The following is a 23,176-nucleotide window of genomic DNA, read 5'->3' as shown; positions in this document are numbered from 1 at the left end:
TCCTCCTCCTCCTCCCCTCAGTCCCTTTCTTTCTCGCGTGTCAGGCGGCGGTGGCGGCGGCGCGGCTCCCTTGCCGAAGCGAGAGGGCTCGAAGGGGGAGTGAGCCACGGTGGGAGGCCCCGGCGCCTGGCCCGTTTCGAAAGCCCAGGGGGCGGCGGCGGCGGCGGTTTGGCAGTTAGGCGAGTTCGGTGTTCCGTTCCCCTTAAATTCGTTAGCTCGCCGCGGCGGCAAGATGAGTATCGAGATCCCGCCGGGTTTGTCGGAGCTGCTGCAGGGCTACACCGTGGAGGTGTTGCGGCGTCGGCCGCCGGATCTCCTGGACTTCGCCGCCGAATACTTCAGTCGCCTGCGGGATTCTCGCGACCAGCAGCTGCGCGAGGAGGCGGCCGCCAGGGGCAAAGGAGTCAACTTCGACGGGGAGCCTATGCAGACGGAGTCAAACGGCGAAGAGTCGCGGAGGGAAGCGTCCGAGGAGGACACCGATTCCGACTTCGAGCGTGAGTTGCAGCCAGGAGGGGCTGGGTGGGCCCGGTCAAGGGCGGCCGGAGGGGCGGGGGTCTCTCCACGCGCTCCCGCTTGGCTGCGCAACCTTTTCTCCCTTTCTTCTTGGCGGAGAGGATTTGAAGATCCTCACGTGCGGAGGACTTTCCTTTCCTTTTTTTTTTTTTTTTTTTTTTGCACGCGGGTTTCTCGCGCTCTCCACCAGCCCCGGCGGCTCTAGGTTTAGGATGGAGCCCCGGCGGGTCATCAGCCGCCGGTTTTACTTCCAACCCGTCGTGCGAACGTGGAGAGCGGAGAAAAGAGAGAGAGAGAGAGCTCTCCGCTGTGCAAAATCCTCCCTGCTCTCCCTAAGGAACAGTGGGAGGCAAGGTATAAATTTACCAGGTTAATGTAGCAGTGGTGATTGATGCCAGAACATTGTTTGCGGGTATGGGGGTGTGTGTGTGTATGGGTGTGTGTGATTTGAATGCGGGAAAAGTAGGTGTGACCTTGTGAATGGAGATCCTTAGTGGGTTTGCTTGTTTGCTCCCCTCTTTCGGTTTGACATGGAGATGGCTTTGTGGGCGGGGGAAATAATAGCTGGATAATTTCAAATTTTACTTACTCTCCTGTCTCACTTCAATATGACTGAGCGACTGTTGCCTTAGGTATGTAGATGACTTTTGAATGAAAATCTTTTTACTCGTTTTTCGCCTCAATTTTTTAAAAAAGAGAGCCAGCTGGGGGAAAAAAGGTTTCATGATTAAAGTGAATGGTAGGGGAGGCCTGAAGGGGCATTAAATTTACTGTTCGTTGTGATTTTAAGAGTTGGGCAGCCTTTTCAGTGTCCAGGTTTTTTTTGGGTGGGTGGGTGTAATCAGCTGTATTGAGAAGAGAATAGAGAGTGCTTGTAAGGTTAGAACACAGCAATTTATGACTAGTAGTTTGTTTTAAAATAGTATATAGGAAGGAGGGAGGAAATTATTGGAAAATATCTTGGATGATACCATCCTCCCTTCGTAAAGGAATTTCTTGAAGATTCTTCTCTCTAGTTTTTGTTTTAAATCTGTCCATATTCTATAGTGTTTTTTCTTTCACACAGCAGCTTCTTACATGTTAGCCAATCTTTTTGATCCTCTATTTAAAAGAATATTTAGAGAATGTATCCTGTATTGTCTCAATGTTTTATTTACAACATATTTTATGCTTAATGGTAAGCAATGAAAAATATTTTTAAAACTCATTTGTAAACTCAATAGCTATTTGCATATTCTAGGTTTAGAGGAAAAATTGGATTAGTTGATGTTCAAAATTGTCCAAAGGATCTTGCCAAAGTGTGGATTAATTATCTCATAATTGGAATATGATATAAGTAGCTAATTTACAGAGCAAGCAGTTTAAAAATATTCTGAGTACAGGGACCAGAGAATATACCATAATATATCAGGATTCCATTACCCAGTTCAACTCCTGTTGGGGAACATTTAAAAAAACCTTAGAATTAAGTGCTGTCAATGTTGACAGACACAATATTCTATTTTTGTAAGTGTCAAAAATAAAGCTACTATTTGAAAACCTTAGTGATAGAATAGTTACTGTCTAACCTTGTACATGTTAATTGAGAGGTAAGGCCCGCTAAATTCAGTGAATGCTTACAGCTTTCTTGATCCCCTTTCCCTGGTTGGTAAGTTATGTGTTATGTACTGTATATAAATGAGTTAATAAGTTCCTAAGTTTAGCATATAACAATCAGGGAAGAGGAAGTTTTCAGAGAAATGGATATTTTGAATTGTATCTTTGTAACTGAAATGGTGATGAGATACTTTTCCTGAGATGGGAAGCAGGAAAGACACAGTTAAAAAACTGTTTTTATATAGTGTGTGAGAGGGAGAGCAAAAGTGAACAGAAATGGAATGCTGTGCATTATGGGGAAATTCTTCACTTTCTAACTGGTAAAATATTGGTAGGGCTTTTTGTAGCAAAGTTTCATTTCTAAAGACCAGAAATTAAGGCAACATGTAATATGTAATGTGATTTACACAAATTTTAAAAATGCAAATTAGTGGCAAGGTCTTATTAGGCATAGCAAATATTAAACAGAACTAATATTAAATTAAATCTTTCTGTTAAATATGGAAAAGCCATGATACACTTTTTCAGTTCTGTATCTGTTTAGTGGATCTGGATTGTTCTTTTACCTCCAAACCGGACTTCTAATAAAGTTAATGAATTAATATATTCTCTGAATTCAGAAATAGTTACATTTATCATTATGAATGAGAGTGACTAATTGAAATAAAATATAGAGAAAACATTAGATCAGTTATTAACAATAATAACTTAGAACCTTAGTAGTTAAATAGCTTCAAATGCTATTTAGATGATCGAGGATATAATCAGAATGTTTTCCTAGATAATTTGTAAAATATTTATGGTAAAATAAAACTTTGCTGTGAGCCTTTAAAGAGTTTTATCCATTAAATTAAACATTGCCTAGAAAAGCAAATGCATTTATAGAGCATGCCTTAGTTTTAATTTGTTTAGGAAAGACCAATTTGGAAAAGGAAACAAAAATACAGAGCTTCCTAGAAACTGTTAAAATAACAACATAGAGTGATTGGAGTAGAATGGTAAATCTCTTTGATGCCTCAGTGTACCGACTGATAGCGCGTAAACAGCAGCAGTTGGTGTACGGTAATTAAAAAAAATTCTGTCTGTTAACCATGTTAAGGCAATGATTCAGAACATACTTGTTGGGAAGGAAGATTCATTGAAATAGAACAATTTTGACAAAAAATTGTTGGAGTAAGCTGCTGAAACACTTAACAGTGATTTTACAGAGTCTCTTGAGTGTTAAGACGTTTAACATAATTCAGTGTTCTCTTTTAATTTGACATAGCTTTTTGTGAAAACTCATTGAAATAGCCAGAAAAACCACGATGTTGCTATATTAAATGTCACAGTACAAGAGTAAAATGGTTAATATATCTTATTATGTTTGCTATTATCGTTATAAAGGTAAGTTCTCTATTGAATTGAGCACAAATTACATGGATTATTGAAAAGAGGATTAAAATATGGGGAAAGAGTGGTAACTGGCCAGACTGGATTATAACTCCCTTATGATGTGAATTTGAGTCAGGTGGGATACAGATATTGATGAAGTACAGTAATCAACCATTTTTATGCTGGAAATTGGAGATAAGCAACTTTTAGAGGGGCACAAATGTGCATTAGGGATAAAAGATGTAATTCTGAAGGATATTTGATTGGAAAGAATAATTTATTTTGGTAGTACTACAGTCCTAGGATTCAAAAGATATGATAGTCCTATTGCTGACAAAATAATATAATCCTGGTTATCTTTGGCACATGATAAATTCTGAACAGTGTTTAGTCTACTTTTACTTTTATGGAATTTGATATATTTTGTCAAGCATGATTAGGAGATAGTCCAAAAGCCAAAGAACATCACTTTTTCACACTATGATTCTATGGTATAAGAGTTTTTAATACCATAGTTTTAAAATATAGTTTAAAATATATTTTAATCAAAAGCTCTATAATATAGATGTGTTGCTCTCTGGGTGCTTTTCTTTTTCACTTGTGTTCTTTTGATTGCAATATGCCCCTCTTTATCCTTCAAGTAATAGCATTCTAAGCAGATACATTTTAATTTTTTCATTGTAGTCATAAATAATTTCTAGAGTGGCAGTTATATTTCTTCTTCCAGAATCCCAGAAGTAGGATGAAATGTTATTAACTTTGCTGGAGTTCCCTACGATAATTATGTTATGATTTTATCCTTGTTATTGTGTGTTAAAAGTAAATGTTCATATCATGTAGTTTGTAACTGTTGAACATTGTAACTGAACTTGCAGCTGTATATTTTATAGCTGATTAGTTTATTTTGAAATAGTGTTTGCTTGGGTATTCATTTTATTACAAAACTGATGCTTTGAGTATTTTTTGTTCTCTGGTTTATTCATCTATTCCTATGCTAAATGTGATAAAGTCTTACATCAATAGTAATATATTTGATATCTGCTTCTTAAAATATATTAGATAAGATAACCAGTTGACAGTTGGGTGAAGTTGTGCTAGGTCTGAATACCTGCAGACTTCAAGATTTCCTGATGAAGTAGAAAATCAGCATTGCTCATTTTTTGTCTAAAACTCAAGTGATGTTATACAATACTGAAATGTAGCAGTATATGTAGGCATATAGTAAAACTTTCAAATGTTACTATATGCATAATACAGTGTCAGCAAAAGTGAAAGAGAAGGAAAATAATCTTTTCCTGCTAAAAAAAGTTTTGCTTACAGTGATTGTGGGTTGCCAGTCAATGTTATCAAATTTGATGTCACTAGTTTATCAGATACCAGTTAGAGAAATGGTCCTTGTATAATGTGATAAATTACAAGGATATCCAGAGTATCATATATTTATATATATATATATATATATATATATATATATATATATATATATATATATATATAAATATTTCCAATTAACCGAAGTTCCTCAGTTTTTCCTGAGTACTGTAATTGTTTCCTTGCTTTTTCATATATTAAGAAATTTGAAGAAACATTAAAATTCTAGAATGCAGTGGAGTTTATACTCATGATAAAATAGGATTTGCTTTCTTCTAATGGGAACATTGACTACAATACTGAAGAAAGCAAATAGAGGGAGGAAATAATAGAAATGCATTCCTGCTTTTTAATATCTGTATGCAGTTGCTGGATATGCCCGTTGGTGGTTTTGGTTTGGAGGAGAGAGACAAACTTACAGAAAATCAATCTTAGCATGATTGAGTGGTTGTGATTATAGACATACTCTGACTCAAGATAAGTACAATATTAAGTACAATAAGTACAACTGGCTTACAACTTGGGTGTCTCCTGGACTTGCAGCTTTTATTTGAGTTGCAGATGAAAACTATGGCAAGGAGAAGCTTCTGTTTGAGCTGCAGGTGGAAACTGGCAAGGAATTATCTTTTTTGCATCAGGAGATTTTGGAAATAGTAATAGTAATAGTAGTAAAGTTGGAAGAGACCTTGGAGGTCATCTAGTCCAACCCCCTGCTCGGGCAGGAAACCCTACACCATTTCGGACAAATGGCTGTCCAGTCTCTTCTTAAAAACTTCCAGTGTTGGAGCATTTACTGCTTCTGGAGGGATTCCATTTACAGGGACACCATAACAAGAAATAGAAATATTAGTTATTACAATTCATCTGTTCCTCCTCTTGATGCTTTACCTTAGCTTATATGGTTTGAACTGCAGATCTTATGACATGCAGAGTAGCAAACAATTCTTTCACTTGAGAGATGTTTGTTAAATGTTCAGTTGCTTTGTTAAATCAGTGTGATGGTTTGAAGAGATTTTAGCTTAGGGAATGTGTTCTATACTCCTGCCCAGAGACCCTCCCATTCTGCCAGAGACCCTCAGATCTGTCCCACTCCTGCCCAGGCCCCCACAGGCACCCTTGATGTGAATGATGTAGAGCTGGCCATGCCCACCCAATAGGCCACACCCACTCCCACACCACCCAGTGGACCACACCCACCCTGGCCACACCCACCCAGCCCCCGAGGGCAACTGCAATGCTGATGCGGCCCTCAATGAAATTGAGTTTGACACCCCTGAGCTAGCCTATATAATTGAACTTTTAAATTATAGTCTTTGACCAGCTTTTAAAAATTATCTGTATGACTGTCCTGTTTGGAAATAATTGGGGAAAGCAAAGTACATATCTGTGTATAATATAAGAGACATCAGCCTTCAGAATTAGGGCAAAGTTAAACATTACTTAAGGTCAAAGTTTCTAAGGAAAAGGAGTCTCATGAAATCTACCCACTGACACCTCAGAAGGAAGAGCACTAAAATGTGGCATGGAAAAAGCCCATCTATATTTACCTTGAATAAATATAGATGGCCTTTTTCCATAGTCCATTTTGATTTATCCTGATGTATAAATACCCTGCAATAGTTAATATTTGATAATAAAACTCAGGAACACTGCTGTGATCACTTCAACAATGTCTCTGATTTGTTCCTTAGCCATTGATTTAGCTTCTACAAGTTTTGGGCTTTTCCCAGACTAAATAGAATTATGGTTATATTCATGCCCATGTCTTTGGATCTTTTTTGTTGCCTCCTTTCTATTAAAGTTTCACTTGCTAACATGTTTTCTTAACTAGACTTTACTTATGACAATAATATGTTAGACCTAGTGTAGATACGTTCAATCTTCATATATTTGTTTTGTGATTTACTTTTCTGATTCACATCCTGGAAATGACCAAATTGCCTCGGTGTAGTCCTTCATGCTATTCCACATTCACTAATCATTCATTCTTACCCCATTCTCTTTTACTACAAATATACACTTAAGTACGTCATCACTTTTACATTCAACTTAGTTTTATGTTTCTCCTGACATCCAACTTAATTGACAAATCCAACTTAATAAAGTGGATAGAGGCCTGCTTTTCTATATATCTGTTTTTGCTTCTTTAAGCCAGGAAAGTTTTACTTTTGGGCAGGGTGGATTTGATTTAAATCAAGTTTTAAATCATTTAAATCACTAGTAATAAGACTTGATGTAAATCAACTCGATTTAAATTATAATTTTTAAAGAGCACCTGTCATCTCTGTCCTACAGCGGCTCCTCCTCTGACCCACTGTTAACTCACCGACAGTCCCACTCACTTTAATGGGATGGCTGGGGATGTGGCAGTGACACAACAAGGTGAGGGACATGGTGGGCAGCAGGTGAGTGGATGCCCGCTAACAGGCGCTGCTAAGATGGATCTGAAATGACGGGTGCTCTTTAAATATAAGGACTCATTCATGCTAGTAGTTAGAATCTTTAATATTATTATTTCCAAACAAAATGAAGGTTTCCTATTTAGAATAATAAGCTGTCAGGTTAGTAAAACAGCAATATCAGAACCGATTTTAGGTTAATAGGTTAATCACACATAGTTGGAGAACTCAAATTCTATTATTTAATTAAAACACTTAGAGCCTGGTACAGATGCATTTCTGTTCAAACAATCATACAGTTTGTAATGTGCATAGATTTGCAAAACAATGGGATAAAGGAATATTCCTGAACTTTGTTTTATGATTTATCTCATGGTTACTGTGAAACTGTGTGAATGCATCAATGCAGTGCATGTTATCTCAGCTTGCAGAGCTTGGATTCACTGAATGAGTTTACCAAAAATGTAAATATTGCAGAATATACAGCCTCATGCTACATAACTAAGCTCCATTTCATGCTGAATAAACTAAAGTATTAATGTAACTTAAACAGAAAACTATCTTTAGATAGATTTTTATTCCAAAAGCATTTTATTAAAATAAATTTGATAAAAATAAAAAAATCCAATTTAAATAAAAAAAACGTTTTTTTTTTTTAAATCATTGATTATTATCCACCCTGCTTTTGGGTAAATTTGGCAGTTTCAGGGTCATATAATGGTTTATTGTTTCCAAGGTCTAGCTTCTTTGATTATACTGTAGAGGCCTCATAAAATAGGGTGAATTTTCCTTCAACAAACGTTTACTCCTCACAACATAATATGCATTATGCAATACATAAGCTATGTATGCATCTTATACACATTATACACATTTGTAAAATCTATAACAGAATAGGCAAAAATCTATCTCATCCATTGTTTTGTGAACGTATAAACCCCCCCTTGGGTTTAAAGGACCTATTTCCCTACATTACTTAAACCGGTGTTTCAACTTTGATCCATTGATTTTTATATCCATGCTTTTCATTATTATTTAATTATTTTACTTTTAACATTTGCTACAAAATGCTTGGGTTCTCAGCCAGCACAGTTTCATTTGCATACAGAACACGTGCGTTCATGTCTCCATAAATAACACAAATTTATCATCACTACAATCATTCCTTATATGTTTTTCCATAAATAGATTAAGCAACAAAAGGAACATCACATATTTTCTTTATTTCCAACAATTCAAGGACTTATAGCATCTTCCCTACTATATCTCATTAGAATGACAGATTCTTTCCAGAGAAGGCAGTCCCAAAGACACCTAGGCCTATTCCATAAAGGGATTTAGAAGTGAAATCAGCATCTTGAATTGCAACCCAGACCCCACTGACAATAATTGTAGCTCCTGAAGGAATGATATTACATGGGAGTGACAAGTTATACCCATTATTTCTCAGGCTATTACCTTCTAGACCAGCAGAAACTTCCAAATCATCTTTGAAGGCAGTCGCATAAAGAGGAAATTGCAATATAAGTAGTTCTCAACTTGCAACCATTTAATGACCCTTTGAAGTTACAACTCCACTGAAAAAGTAACTTGTGACCGTTTTTTACATGACTGTTGCACCATCCTTATGGTCATGTGATCAAAATTCAGATTGCAAGTCTCTGGGGAAGCTGGCAGGAACGATTGTAAATGGCGGTCATCTGATTATGGAATGCTGCAACTGGTTGTAAGTGTGAATTGGTTGGCAACTGCCCAGATTCTAGACATATGATCATGAGGGTGCTAGGACAGTTGGAACTCTGAGGACCAGTCATAAATGCCATTCAGGGCCATTGCAACTTTGGATGGTCACTGAACAAATATTTGTAAGTCAAGGACTACCTGTAATATCTGGCTAATACATAAAACTTAATTATCTAATACCAGCAATATCTGGCTACAGATTTCTTTGATTTTTGTTAAGTCATCCAGAATCAGGTGACATGTAAGTTTAATAAAATATGATTACACATACAAATTATCTGCCAAGATATGCTTTTGCTCAACTGATCCAAGTATCAAGGATGATATTAATGAAAGAAATAAGGAAAGTGTATTGAGAAGTTGGAAGGGAGACTTCAGATATTCTTATGTATACTGAGTATTCATGCTCATGTGATGACAAAAGCCATTTCTAAATACTGCATCCATAGAAGAGATGGTCTTGGAACCAACTAAGACAGGAAACAACTATAAAGTTAATCCTAAGTGATATTCATGATCCAATGCAATATGTTGTGTTACTGATAGGAAACAGCAACCACGATGCTCTGTCATTATATATGCAAGTGGAAATTGAGAACAGACTAAGATACAGTCACATTTGACTACAAAAGGGGAAAATTCTAAAAAATGGGCTAGTGATAAGAGGCTTGACACTCAGATCTCTTGAAATGCCAGAGAACTATCAGGGAGACAGTATAACACAATTTTTAAAAAGAGACCCAAGGAGATTTGAGAAATTATAGCTTGGCCATTATCTGTTTCAGCAAAACCATCATTCTTATTCAATCACGCTGAAAGAAAATCAGCATGGATTTCACAAAGTTAAATTCTGCTTCACTAAGTTTCTGGAGGTTTTTTTTTTTAAAAAAAGATATCAATTAGCACTCGAATGAAGGTGACCTTGTCAATGTTTCATGTTTGAATTTACACAAACATCCTCATCAAACACTCTTGAGTAAACCTTATTATCATAGTATAAGAGGACCTCTGTCCTTTTAAGTACTGATTTAAAAAAAGAAAGGAAAAAGGTGGGAATTAAATGAGATTTTTTTTTCTTTGTGGAGGGAAGTTTGTAAAGAATTTCTTAAGAATTTGTGCTGTTGCATTTTTTTTTTTGCAAACTTGATCATAAACTGCTTGAGTTAACGCAGTGTTTCCCAAACTTGACAATTTTAAGGCATGTGGACTTCAACTCCCAGAATTCCACAGCCAACATTGCTGGCTGTGGAATTCTGGGAGTTGAAGTCCACATGCCTTAAAATTGTCAAGTTTGGGAAACACTGAGTTAACGGTTAGGTAATGAGGTAGCCAAGTTTGGGGGGGGGGTTAAAACTAAAGTTTTTTTTTTTTTTTTAAATAATAGAGTTAGAGTGGAACAATGGCAGGAAAGGGTATGTCTTGCTCTTCTGTTGGAAGCACACCAGAGGCGCTTAGGTAGCCACTACAGTATGAGAAACAATGTCCTGTGCTAAATTGTTCTTTTTAGTTCCTGATGTTGCTGTGTTCTTTTGTGGTTCTCAAAGGCAGACTGTAACTGCTTTAGGCTTATTTTGTCTGTCTGAGCAGGCAGAAGAACCAGTTTCTTTTTCCTAATCTATAGGACAGTAGTGGCGAACCTATGGCACGGGTGCCAGAGGTGGCACTCAGAGCCCTCTCTGTGGGCACGTGTGCCATCACCCCAGTCCTAGGCCTTCAGCTGGGTTTTATAAAACCTTTTCACTTTAGGCCTCCGCCCCTGTGTGGAAAAAAAAAAAAAGGTTCAATCAGTCAATTTCAACTTCTCACGGGAAAAAAAAGATCTTGCAAAGTTGGAATTGATTGATTGAACTTTTTAGTCCCACTCAGTCTACCATTACCACTGCAGCCATGCCCACCCAATGGGCCACACCCACCCGGCACTCGACGATTCATAAGTGGGTTTTGGGTTGCATTTTGGGCACTCAGTCTCTAAAAGGTTCGCCATCACTGCTACAGGATAAGAATACATAGCTGACCATGCCAATGCACTTGTGGGTCTTCAAGATCTTATCATACTGACAGGAACAGATTTGCCCACCTCTACCAAACTGAGCAATAAAACCCATAAGGATCTAAAACCTTCTTTCTTCTCTTATATATAAAAATGGCAGTGGAAGCAGAGAAATATTCTCCTCTCATAAATGTTTAGAATTAATTTGGAGGGAGTGAAAGATTCCAGTACATAAATATTTTGCCTCAAGTTATTTTGAAGGAGACTGTTATATAGCTGAATTTTTTTTTAAAAAAATTTGTTGCAGTTCTTCAGGGAAAAATAAAGGATGCCGGGGGAAGGGATTACAATAAGGAACAGTGCATTTTTCCCCTAGATTTTCATGTTTCCCTAGGAATGAAATTTTGCTTGCTAGCAACAGATTACGGGTGGAAATAAGGCACCATTCATCTGTGAAAAGCAACTTCAGAGGAAGGAAGGGTTCTTCGGAGTAATATGTAGGAGAAGAGATGCCATTATAAAGTTTTTTTGCCTTCCAGAAGTGGGAGCTTCTGATTCTGTGTAGAAGGAAGACTAAAATCCAAATGATGGAGAGAAAGAGAGTGCCCATGTGTTTCTTTGAAGGAAGTCACCTTACGTGGACGTTCTATTAAGCAGAAAGATACAAGCAAAGGAATAACATTGCTTTCATGTTCCATTTCCCCCCCTTGATTCACAGGAACTGTTTTCGTTGCTTGTGTTTTATTCCTCTTAATTTCATTTTTAGCTGAATGAATTTTCTGTTGACATAGGTGCTATTTCTGTTGACATATCGTTGCTATGTCTTAGCCTGGTTGCTGTTGTGATATCAGCTTTGGATCATTTATTATTTTTTTTAACATAAAAGTGCTTCTACAAGGCAGTCACAGGTCTGTTTAGATTAGGTCTCCAAACTTGGCAACTTTAAGACTTGTGGACTTCAACTGCCGGAATTCCCCAGTTAGCGATGTTAAGGTTGCCAAGGTTGCACACCCTTGATTTATCTTTACCTGAGGCAAAGGAAAATGATTAAGTTTGATATTACATAAATGTGCATAACATGGATTAGGCTTTAAATGAGTAGAAATTGTTCCATACAGATTGATAATCTTGTACAAATTCATATCTGAATATTTGATAGTGGCTAGTATCTGATAGCATGGACAAATCAAAAACATGTAAATTAGTAAGTCACTGTGGACTTTAAAAAAAATTATCTCACCCTCCACCCTTGTGAAGCTAAAAGCGTTTCCTCGTTTTATTGGTAGTACAAGATACCAGTCATGAAATAGATTAATCCACATATAAACTTGAACATTCATCTTCACGTCCCAGTTACTTATAGACAGAAAAATGTATTGCCTGTCCAATTGCTATTTCTTGACCAGATTTAGATTCTGGTAATTTTCAAAAGAGAAATGAATCACAAAGGGTGATTCCTGGAAAACAATTTTACAGCAAGATTGATTATGGCAGATAGCATAAAAGTGAAAAGAGTCTTCCAGTAAGAAGTTTAATCTAGAACTACAAATACTCCTTGAGTCACAACCATAATGGGGTCTTCTCATCACAGCAGTAACCATTTGCAGCAGTCATTAAGCAAATGACTTCAGTTGTTGAGCAAACCAATTGTTCACCCTGGGTGCAATTTTACTGAAAATAAAAATTACTAAAGTAAATGCCAGTTTTTGGCATAACTCCTAGGTGGGGGGAGAACTGTCAGAAGTTCGAATCTGGGGCATAAGTACCCCACAGGCAGATCAGCTAAGCAACCATTTATAAGTCAAGGACTACTTATATTTAACTTTTTATTGTGCACTATAACAATTAAGTGTGAGCATCTGTTTCATGAAAATTAAACCCTATGAAATACATAAAAGCATAGCAAATTACTTTGGGCAGTTCTTACCTACAAAGATCTTCATCTAACAAATTACCGAGCTTTGCATTTTATTGTATTTTAAATATATTGCCAATCTGACATTTAAGCAGTAATTTACTTATTGTAGTCGACCAGGGATTGCACACTTGTTTATGGACTGCATATGATGTCTGTTATATTTCTCCTCTGTCTTTCTGAGAGAATTAAAGAAAAAAACTGTTATAAGAAGGAAAGCTTTTCTTCTGTGTCCAGTTCATAAATGAAGTTTTCTATTCTTTCTCTTTCAGCAGCATAGAATTTGTTTTAAGCTTTAAGTTCTTAGAGACATCTTTTTGTCAGGGCTTCAAGCTTATATTCAAGAAAATCTTAACATTAAATATGCAGTTAAAATAAAGCTTTTGAAGGTTAATTAAAATCAATATTAATAAAAGAGCCAACCTGTTATAGGACAAGAAGTTGATAAATCTCTTGTTAGGTAATTATAATCCTCTTTAATAATTTTATCCACCAGTTATTTCCTAACTTACCAGATATTTTTGTTTCTGTTGTAGCTCCTGTTATTAACAAGTTTAACAGAAGAGTATCAGGTCAGTATTCTTTTATTATATAATTTAAACAGTTTTTCAGTGATGATCTTAATGTGTGTGTATTTTTTCAGTGTTGCCAAATAGTAAAGAAAATATTTTGCTACACTTTGTGTAGCTGCAATTGTTGAAAAAACCAAGTATTGACTTCAGCAAAATAAAGAAAAAAGAAAAATTGCAGCCCTAGGTTGTTTTAGTATGGCTGCTGCTTAACTAATGTAAAGGTTAAAACTAAGTTTTTTAAATAAAAAACCAAAAAGTCATAATATTGATTAAAATATTCAGGCCTTTCCTTGAGCAAACACGTGAGAGGATAAAATATTTTTAAATTTCCTTCACAGTAAACATGACAGACTGCCTTTGTTTCAAATTTCTGATTTTATTCATTTCTATTGTATTTACCAAGGGTTATATACTGCTCCAATTAAAACAGTGATTGAGTAACTTATATTCCTCAGAACAATATAGGACTAAAGTACATCAAACAGAAAACTACAAATAGCACAGCAATAAAATCATAACACTATTACATTGAACAATAAAATAGATTTGCAGTAATACAATAAACTTCACAAAACATATGTTTGAACCGAAAAATATTTGCAATTCATAAGCTTGTACTTTTCTGAAGCTCTAATAATGTTATACCCCATCAAATTTTGTAACTTTTTAGTACACTGTTTCATTAAGAACTAATTGAAATAACCCTAAATTGTTACCTTTTTCTGAGGCCAAGTACAGTGTAAATTTATATTGAAATTATAGTTAAGTTTTAATAGGGATTTATTCTTAATATGGCAAAAATAAAGTAATCTATTGTTAATGCTTTTACTATTTATATACTGAATTTTAATCATTAACTTTAAATAATAATAAACTTGAAAAATGTTAAATTCTCCTTGGAGTTGAATTTGATGCCTGGTGATTGCAGGTAATTGTCAACAATCTAGAAGTAGTTTGCCATTGCCATTTTGGGATTTTTTGTTGTTGTTTGACATCCCAGTCTAGCCTTTAGCCCTATGAATTGGTTCCAAGTCTATTTATTCAATATTATCTATTGAAGTTAATATTATGAAATTATTAATTTTTATCAGACTTTGTATAATGCAAATTCCTCAAATCTAGGCACTTTGCATTGTGATTTCAGTGTTTTCTAATCCTAGAAAAGCAATATTTTGAAGAAAAGGATACTCATTTAAAAAAAAAAAACTACCTGAAAGTGATTTTTACTGTGCATCCCTACAACTGGGTACCTTAAAACTATCTTAGTTAAGTACCCATGTGTATTAAAACTGAGAAGAATGTAAATAGAGGGCTTAGGGAATTGCTTTAAAGCAGTGATTCTCAACCTTTTTAATGCCGCGACCCCCAACCGGTCGTAAGTCGAGGACTACTCAACCGGTCATAAGTCAAGGACTACTCAACTGGTGCAGCACCGTTTGCAGAATGGGACTTTTGGCGGGCTCAGCAGGGCAGAGACAGCCTGGACAATTCCTATTGGCTTTTGAAAGCCAATAGAATTAGACTCTATTCAAGAGAGTCTATTCTATTGGCTTTCAAAAGCCGATAGAATAAAAAGGAGTAGCACAGCTAAGGAAAAGGGGGGGAAAATGGCGGACTGTGTTGTTTGGCGACCCCCATGAAATAGTCGTTCGACCCCAAATGGGGTCCCGGCCCACAGGTTGAAAACCACTGCTTTAAAGGATAGAAGGAAGAGCCACCACAAGGCAGTGGTCAGATAAGAAAATCTTGAGCCTGACCAAGTACATAACTCTCAGATAAGTTCCCCCCTCCCCCCAGTTCCCAAGTAGATGCAATAAGGGAGGGGGAAGCCCATTCAGGTTTATAAGATACTGTTACTATAGTGGTTACAATAAAAGTAGTTCTGGACTATATAGCATTGGTCTACCTTGTTGGGCTGGTATGTAATTATTGAAAGGGTACCTTTAGTAGAATTCCAGATATTACTAGAATTGATCCATTAGCCAGAGGCACACAAACTAGGGTAATAACTCTATGGGGTTGTGTGTGTGCAAGCAAATCAGGGTTAAGGGTGGACTTATATAAGGAAAGGATAGATGACAGAACTTGCTGAAAGGAATGCGCTTGAGGAGACTTAAGCTAGGCAAGTCCCAAGCACAACACCATGTTGCAAGTTAAGAAGATCAAAGGAAATCAAGCTATTTACTTGACAAGAAGAAGCACAGTTCAGCCAATTATATAAAAGAGATGACTTGTGCTGTTGGCTCTTTGTGGCAAACAGCCTTTACATTTCCTATCTGTGACTCTGTTTATATACAGTTGTTGAGTTATCTGGATCCTTAGACTGGAAAGATTGTTCTTGGATCTTCTTGAACCTGATATTTGTCTCTCTGGACACTTTTGTGAAAGTTAGTTTTTGTATCTCTTTGCTGTGCAGAAAGCCTTGAATTTGTGGTATGTTCTGTGGTATGTGGTTATCATGAATTAATATTTAAATTCACTATCACAGGCATGTCAAACTTGCGACGTCATGTGGCATCGCGCAATGTATCGTGACTTTTTCTGCAATGGAGTGGGCGTGGTTTTGGCATGACGCATCCGGTCCATGGGCCAGCAGTTTGACATGCCTGCACTATTAGAAGCTGGCTGTGGACATTTAACTGGTAGTGCAAAACAACGTGATTGGAGGAGTTCCAGGCATGCAAGTGCCCTGTAAAGAGCTGGTGTGTTTTCTGTGGTATTATGTGAAGAGCATGGCCTAATAATCCATGACCCATACCATGATCCGTCTCGACCATAGTGTCAAGAAAGAGAGGCTAAGCACAAGAGAGGCTAAGCTCAAGTAGGCAAGGCTGGCCAGCGGTAGAAATTTAGAGCCTGGTGTGCTTCCCTTAAGTATTGATTTGGGGACTTCAAAGTGAGGGTGTAGTTGGCAGCATTCTGGTACTTACTTCTGTTTTATTTACAGACTAAGATAAATGACCAGTTACCCTTTTCCTCCTGTTCTGTCTGGACAAGCCAGCTATCCAAAAAAACCTGCTAAGAACAGGTTTTGACAAAGCCTTGAAGATTTGGATCCCTGTTAAATTGCATTCTGGGCTCCCCTTTGCTTAGGCAGGCCGACACTGATTCTGTTTTGTGCATGCAAGTCATCAGCTTAGTCTAATCCATTCACAGCATGAGGAATACATTCTTGAAGCGCTAGATTGCCCTATTTCATAGTCTCTGCTGCTTTTTACTAATTAACCTACAGAAAATTGGTCAAGGAAATTGCTTTTACATTTTTTAAAGGATCTTTCAAAGAATTGCCTAGCAGCAGTATGTTTTTCACAGTTCGCAACTAGGCACAGAACTGAACTTATTGAAGAAAGTGCATTGTAGATTCACTTCAACACAGGTCATGATTAAGAACAAAAAATTATTTTTGCATTTGGCAATGCATCTGCAAAAGAAGTTCAGAAATATGAGAATAAAAATAGTCTATTAACACACACATTGTTGCACTTGGCAACCTCAAGCTAAACAGCATAGCACCCCCATCAGTAATGTGTTGTACATTTTTACATATAATGTACTGTATATAATTTTTAAAAAGTCTTGTTACGAACCTGTTCTCGGAAGTCTGTTGCCTTCTGCATTGTTTCAGGCACTATATTTTTTGTGTTTGGAAAATCTGTTTGCGAATCTTTTTAATTGGGAATGGATCAAAATACTACTTTATTGTTAATTTTAATGTGTTTTTTATATTTTAGGTCTTTTTTTTTACTGTATGCTACATATATAGGTTAATGAATGAAGAAGCATAAATGAGATTAATCCCCCAGGGTGACATCATCACATTCCACTGCATGAATTACCCTCCCTAGATTGTTTATGTGGTAAATTAAAGGAATGTAGGATTACTGTTTGTGGGGAAAAGAATGAGAGAGCAGGAAGCTTTTACATGAATGAATCTCTCTCTTGGAGCTCCAGAATGTCACAATTTATGATCTCCAGCTGCCATAAAGCAGCAGTCCAATATGATGCTTAATCTCCGAATGTGAACAGATTCTGTCACCCACACACTTCCTCATTCTTCAACTCCTAGTCAGTAGCAGCAGGGATTGAATGTGTGCTCCCTGTTTTGTTGGCTGATGCTTTCTCAAAGTATGGTTTGGAGCAATGACAAAAACAAATAAGCCAACTGAGAAACATAGAAGCACTTGGAACAATATATATGTTTCAGACTACGGATAAAATTCTGGAGCATGTGATTTAAACTAGATACAATGCTTGAAATGTATCCTCCCTTTTATTCTGTAACAGAAAAACTTCTTATCTGTGGGGACAGTTAATGCTGTATGGGTAGAAATTAAATTGTTCGCCAGAGTTTAATTAATTCTATTTCTTTCTTGGTAACAATGGAAAGCATTGTCTTTTATTGTAGCAAGGGTAGTAGAGTTCTGCGGAGGCAGGTGAAATGTCTTTCATGGCAGGTAGGGAAAGATAAGTTTTTAATATTTGCATATTCAGAATATATCAGTATAAAGATAATACCCTATGTGTTATGGGTAAGCTAGAAATGTATTTGTCTAATATACTGCTTAAAAAACACAGTGAATGTACTTTATATATGGTTGCATTTAATAGGGTCATTCGCCAGTTGCAAGGTGATTATTTTGTGCAACTTCACTCTGCTCTGTGGGTAAACCAGACTTTATTAGCATTTATATTGAAGAAAGCTCAGCTGGATTTCTACAAGAGGAGAAATCGACTTTCTAGATATAAGGCATTAAGCATGTGTACACAGGCCTGTTCTTAGAGTGCATATGCACACATACACGTGACTGGTTATGTCCTTTGCAAGCATTTCCAAATGGAGTTTGGATATTTGAAAAAATATGATCAGGATCATCACAAATCTTGAAAAAACAGATCAGGATCATCACAAAGCTTTCATGCTTCAAGCAGCCTTTCATCCTTTAAATGCCTGCCTCTGGATGATCTGTTGTGCAGAAAAGATAGATTTATTACTGTTTTTATATGTGTTCATCATGGCAGTGATTTAAACAGAATTGTTTTTGCTTTATAATGAATTTTGCACCAGTATGAGCTTGTATCTTGATCTGTTTGACAAACAAACTTTACATGTCTTGTTCATAACACGATCAGATAATTTTTTAGGATAAAGGTAGTGTCATGGCAGTAAGAACAATGCACTATTATTTCTTCTTCTTCCTGCTATACTTCAAAATTTCAGGATTTTTTTCCTCTGTCTCTTTACTCCCTGCTATGTAGCAAGACTTCAGCTCCCAAACAAAGAATTTTCAGTGATTTAAATATTGTTTGCCTTATTGTTGATAGATTTCAGATTTTATGATTATTTCCTAAAGAGATTCACATTAAAAAGATGATGTCTTTTTCATCTGAGCTTTTAAAAATGTGAATGTTTTTTCCACTGTTTTTTTCAAAGCCATAATACAAAGCAGCTAAATTATTTTTTCCTGATTGTAACGTTGGCTTGCTTTTAAGAACATATTTCTACTTCAGCCATCTATTTTGAATACATATTGCGGCTTTGTTATTTCAGGTAAATGCAATTTATAAAAGCAGTTACCATTTAATCCTGATTTTTGTTATAGGAATCTTGTAGGCAAGTTTGGGGAGGATTTCAGCTTGTGTACAGCTCATGTGTGTACAGCTCAACCCCCCCCCTTGTATATGCATAAGAATAATGGCCATATTTTAGTACCCAGCCTGTAAAGTCAGGTTTATGTAAATCAGGACTTATATAACACAGAAAATGCCTATAAAAAAGAAGTAGAGAACTGTAAAGTGACATTTTCTTGAAAAAAACTTCAGATGTTATTTACTTAAGAACACTATTTAGCTTAGGTAAATTTTTGTTTTCAAAAGATGAGTAGGAAAAGTAGTCAGGTAATTGCTGAATATCCAAGGGTCAGACCTGGGTTAAGAAACTCCTTGTGTCCAGATTCTTTTTTGGTAGAATGCTCCATTAAAAAATATATGTTCGTCCTAAGTTCAAGGAAACATAAATAAGCAAAGAAATGGAACAATGAGAAAAAAATACAAATGAATAAGTAAGGCATTTACAAATGTCACAGAAGTTGTAATTTTCCAGGATATCATCATTTAATTGTGAATTATAGTTAATATATTTATTAAATTTATAGAGCTACCCATCTCACCTAAAGCGACTCAGGGTGGCGCACAATAGTAAAAAAGCCAATATAAAAATTCTGCTTCAGGCCTAGGAAGGAGGCAGTGACAAACACTTGGGAAAATCCTTGCCAGTTTAAAATTGACAAAGACAATTGACAAAAATTGCCAACAATTAATGCAAAGACAAACATACACTTTCTAAGACATTCTGGTTAAATCTTTAATTCTTGTAATGAATAAGAATTGGGAATATGAAAAACTTCATCATGGAAAGAAGCTTTTATTCTCTTTTATAAAGAAAGAAAAGACTTGCCCAAAATCATAGAGATTATTTGTTAGATGTAAGCTTTTCTCCTGGCAGTGCTCAGAAGAAAAGAAACAATTTTTAACTGTAATATTACACCCTGATGAGACTGAATTTGTTCTGAAAAGATATGTGAACATTGGATATAGTTTGGAAGTTACTAAAAAAGTGGCCATGATCTTTTTTGATGGAGATTTTTTTGTTTACAACTTATCATGATCATTCGTGCTTATTATTGTAACTAAAAGATGAACTATGGTTTTTAATTTTTTCATATGAATGTAGAATATTCATAAACAAGAAACCATGATAATAGTAAATGATTTTACAACAATGAACTATATTGAAGGGCACAAAACAACAACTACTACCACTACTACTCCCCTTTTTTGGCTTTTTATTGGCTTTTTTTTTGGCAATGAAACTGTTTCAAGAAAATAAACTTGAAATTATACGAGCAACTCGAGGCATAAAAAAATAATGAACTACATATGGTCCAATAAAGAACCAAGGATTAAATTCAAGATTTTACAAGATTTAAAAATTTATCGCAGAGTGGATGATATCTTTTTTGTAACCTGGCCTTTGAACTCGTACAAACAGAAGCAATTTATAAGAGATTATGTATAAAAAACCCAATATTGAATGTGTGGGATAAATACAGAAAAGAATAATTACAAATGTTTAATTCTTGCTTTGCTTGAAAAGACCTGTTTTTACAAAGAGAAAAGCACAAAGAAATATACTCCATATCTTGGGCCTTATTTATAAACTGCTGCTAAAGTATAAGTCAGAAACTGAACTAGTCAAAGATTTTATGATTAAATGGATGCAGAATTTAGGTGCAGTAAAAAAAAAAAATATAGGCATCTGCTCCCTCCTCCCCAGGTCCAGTTGGGCTTGTCTCATCATGGTGGAGAGAGTCGGGGTGGGATGGAGTATTGCAGAACACTAGGATGTCAAGAGTATATATTCCCATTAGGGTCACTCAAGGTCTGAAGGTCATCCCAGCTGCCCAGATAAAATAGATGTAGTGTTACCTCCTCAGAGGCTGCAAAAACCCAGGCCCTCCCGGCGCCATCCCCTTTGTCAAGCCCTGCAGTAGTGTTCTGTAGGGGTGGATAAGATGTGTCTTCCAGCCGGAGCTCATGCAGAATTAGTAGGTAGCAGGCTCTTGTCATCAAGGAGGGGCTTCCAGGAACGAAAATAACCAGTCACCAGTCACGATAGTCAATGCTATGATGATATCCAACAGCCCAAGACCGGTATAGCAGCAGGAATAAAAGATTCCTCAGTGATCGTTCAGAATCAAGTGGGATGGAGGAAACCCCCCCCCCCCCGCTCCAGACGGTAGTAGAAACAACAACAGTCAATGTGCTGTAGCAGTAGCTCGTTTCCCCCCCCCCCCAGCAACTCCCCCACAATGTCTTAAAACCTGTAGTAGCAGTGATAGTCACAGTCCAATTTGTTTCCAGGCTCCACAGCAGCAATAGCCACCACCAGTCTCTCCTCCCTTTCTGTTGCTTCTCCTTCAATCAGGTTTCAGCGTCAAAACCCTTCCCCCTCCTTTATCTGTATTGTTAAAATCTGAGGCTAGGAGTCTCTGCCAACTCCTCTCCACACAATCTCTCTCTTGCCTCTGTTTGAGATATCCTCCTCAGGAAGGAAGCCATAAAACTCCACTCTCTCTCCCCCTCTAGCCTCTGTTTAAAATATCCTCCTTACGAAGAAAACAAATAAAACTTCCAGTCCCTTTACCTTCACCTGACAAACTCCAACCAGCCACCCCGTCTCTCCTTCTCTTTTTCTGTCTTCTCCTCCAGCCACGCCGGCCACACCCAAAGCCAGCAGCAGCTGTCCCAATCTCTCCCTTCCCAACCAAGCTCCTGCAAACACTCTCAGACAGCTTCGCTACATAGACATGTACTTATATTGGGCAGCAGCAATATAGGAAGATATTGGAGGCAGGTGATCATTTGAGGGACAATGGCAAAGGCTTCAATTCATACTGTGCGGGAGAAGGCCATAATAAGCCACTCCTGTATTGTTTCCAAGCAAACTCCACACTGATAGGAAACAATAGCTATTCAGTACGCTACTAAGGATTGTTTTGGAGTTGTAATAGTATTGATGATATGGCTAGATTAAAGCCTTCAGGATATCTAGTTGCCAGTGTTGACAGTTACAGAGACAGAATTACAATAGGAATGTGGAGCATAAGAAACATGAACAGAGGAAAAGCTCGACCCAGTGAAAGATGAAATGAAATGACTATACATTGATATTTTAGGCATCAGCAACTTGAGATAGACTGGATTTGAACACTTTTAGTTGGTAGATCACACTTAGGACATGCTGTGGCTGGTAAAAGAACACAAACACATGTTATATTGTAATTTCTATTGCAACATATCCAAAGAGCTCCTAATGCCTCTTCTAACTCCATTTCTGGGAGAGAGAGAGAGAGACAGATGAATTTTATGAGGAGTTTTTACTAGCAGATAAGGGCCGAAGGTAACTCTTGCAGTTTCAACGTTTGTTTTTCCTGCTTGTAAAACTTGTATATTGCTTTTATCAAAATAGTGCAAGCATGATTGCATATTTTATCTTGTATATCTTACTTTATTTTATTGTGTATGTTTTATTTTAACTTCTAAATTGAAGGTATTATTTAGTAAGTTTTATTTAGTCTGGGTTATTGACATAGTGAAGAATTTAAGCAAATATTTGAACTCAGGACATGAAAAACAAAGAATAGGATTGCTTTTAGGAAGGGTATAGCAAGAGCAGTATTTGGCTACAATGCAATCAGTTGCCAAATAATTTTAGTTAGACCTTGTAGATAACACTTTAATATGGCAGTCTTCCAAGTTTCCACTTCAGTCACTTGATACAGAAGAAGTTGATGAGTTTTCTAATCAAATTTGATTTGTAATTGACAGAACATGAAGCAAAACATGTTGCTTCTGAATGGAAACTGGAATATTCGAGTTGGAAATATTGAGGAAAATGTCATTGCGTCGTATGACTTAGGAAACAGAAATGAAGCAGGAGACCAACTTGTCAATTTCTGCCAATCAAACAATTCCTTCATTGCAAACACTATATTCAAACAATCACAACGGTAGCATACCCAGACATTACTAGATAGAGTACAGAAAAATGTAGTACATTATTTCTAAAAGAAGTGGAGGACCTAAATTACAGTATCAAACACATAGGTGCATCCCGTGAAGCAGATAATTATATGCAGGT

The 23,176-nt window shown here is 36.6% G+C and overlaps 1 protein-coding gene across 1 annotated transcript in view; it reads left to right on the top strand.

Moving 5' to 3' along the window:
* The first annotated feature begins 18 nt into the window (after positions 1-18).
* The window catches only part of PRKAR2A (protein kinase cAMP-dependent type II regulatory subunit alpha), a 69,866-nt gene continuing 46,708 nt past the window's right edge, over positions 19-23,176 (top strand). The window contains exons 1-2 of the mRNA XM_039326676.1: positions 19-497; positions 13,441-13,476. Coding sequence (XP_039182610.1) covers positions 233-497; positions 13,441-13,476 — 301 coding nt within the window. The 5' untranslated portion in view covers positions 19-232. The remainder of the gene's footprint in view (positions 498-13,440; positions 13,477-23,176) is intronic.

This window comes from Crotalus tigris, unplaced genomic scaffold (assembly GCF_016545835.1).
Source record: "Crotalus tigris isolate CLP2741 ecotype Arizona unplaced genomic scaffold, ASM1654583v1 scf7180000024342.5246164, whole genome shotgun sequence".
NCBI classification, from domain to species: Eukaryota; Metazoa; Chordata; class Lepidosauria; order Squamata; family Viperidae; genus Crotalus; species Crotalus tigris.
Note: the sequence above shows the minus strand (reverse complement) of the source record. Positions and strands in the feature narration are given on the sequence as shown.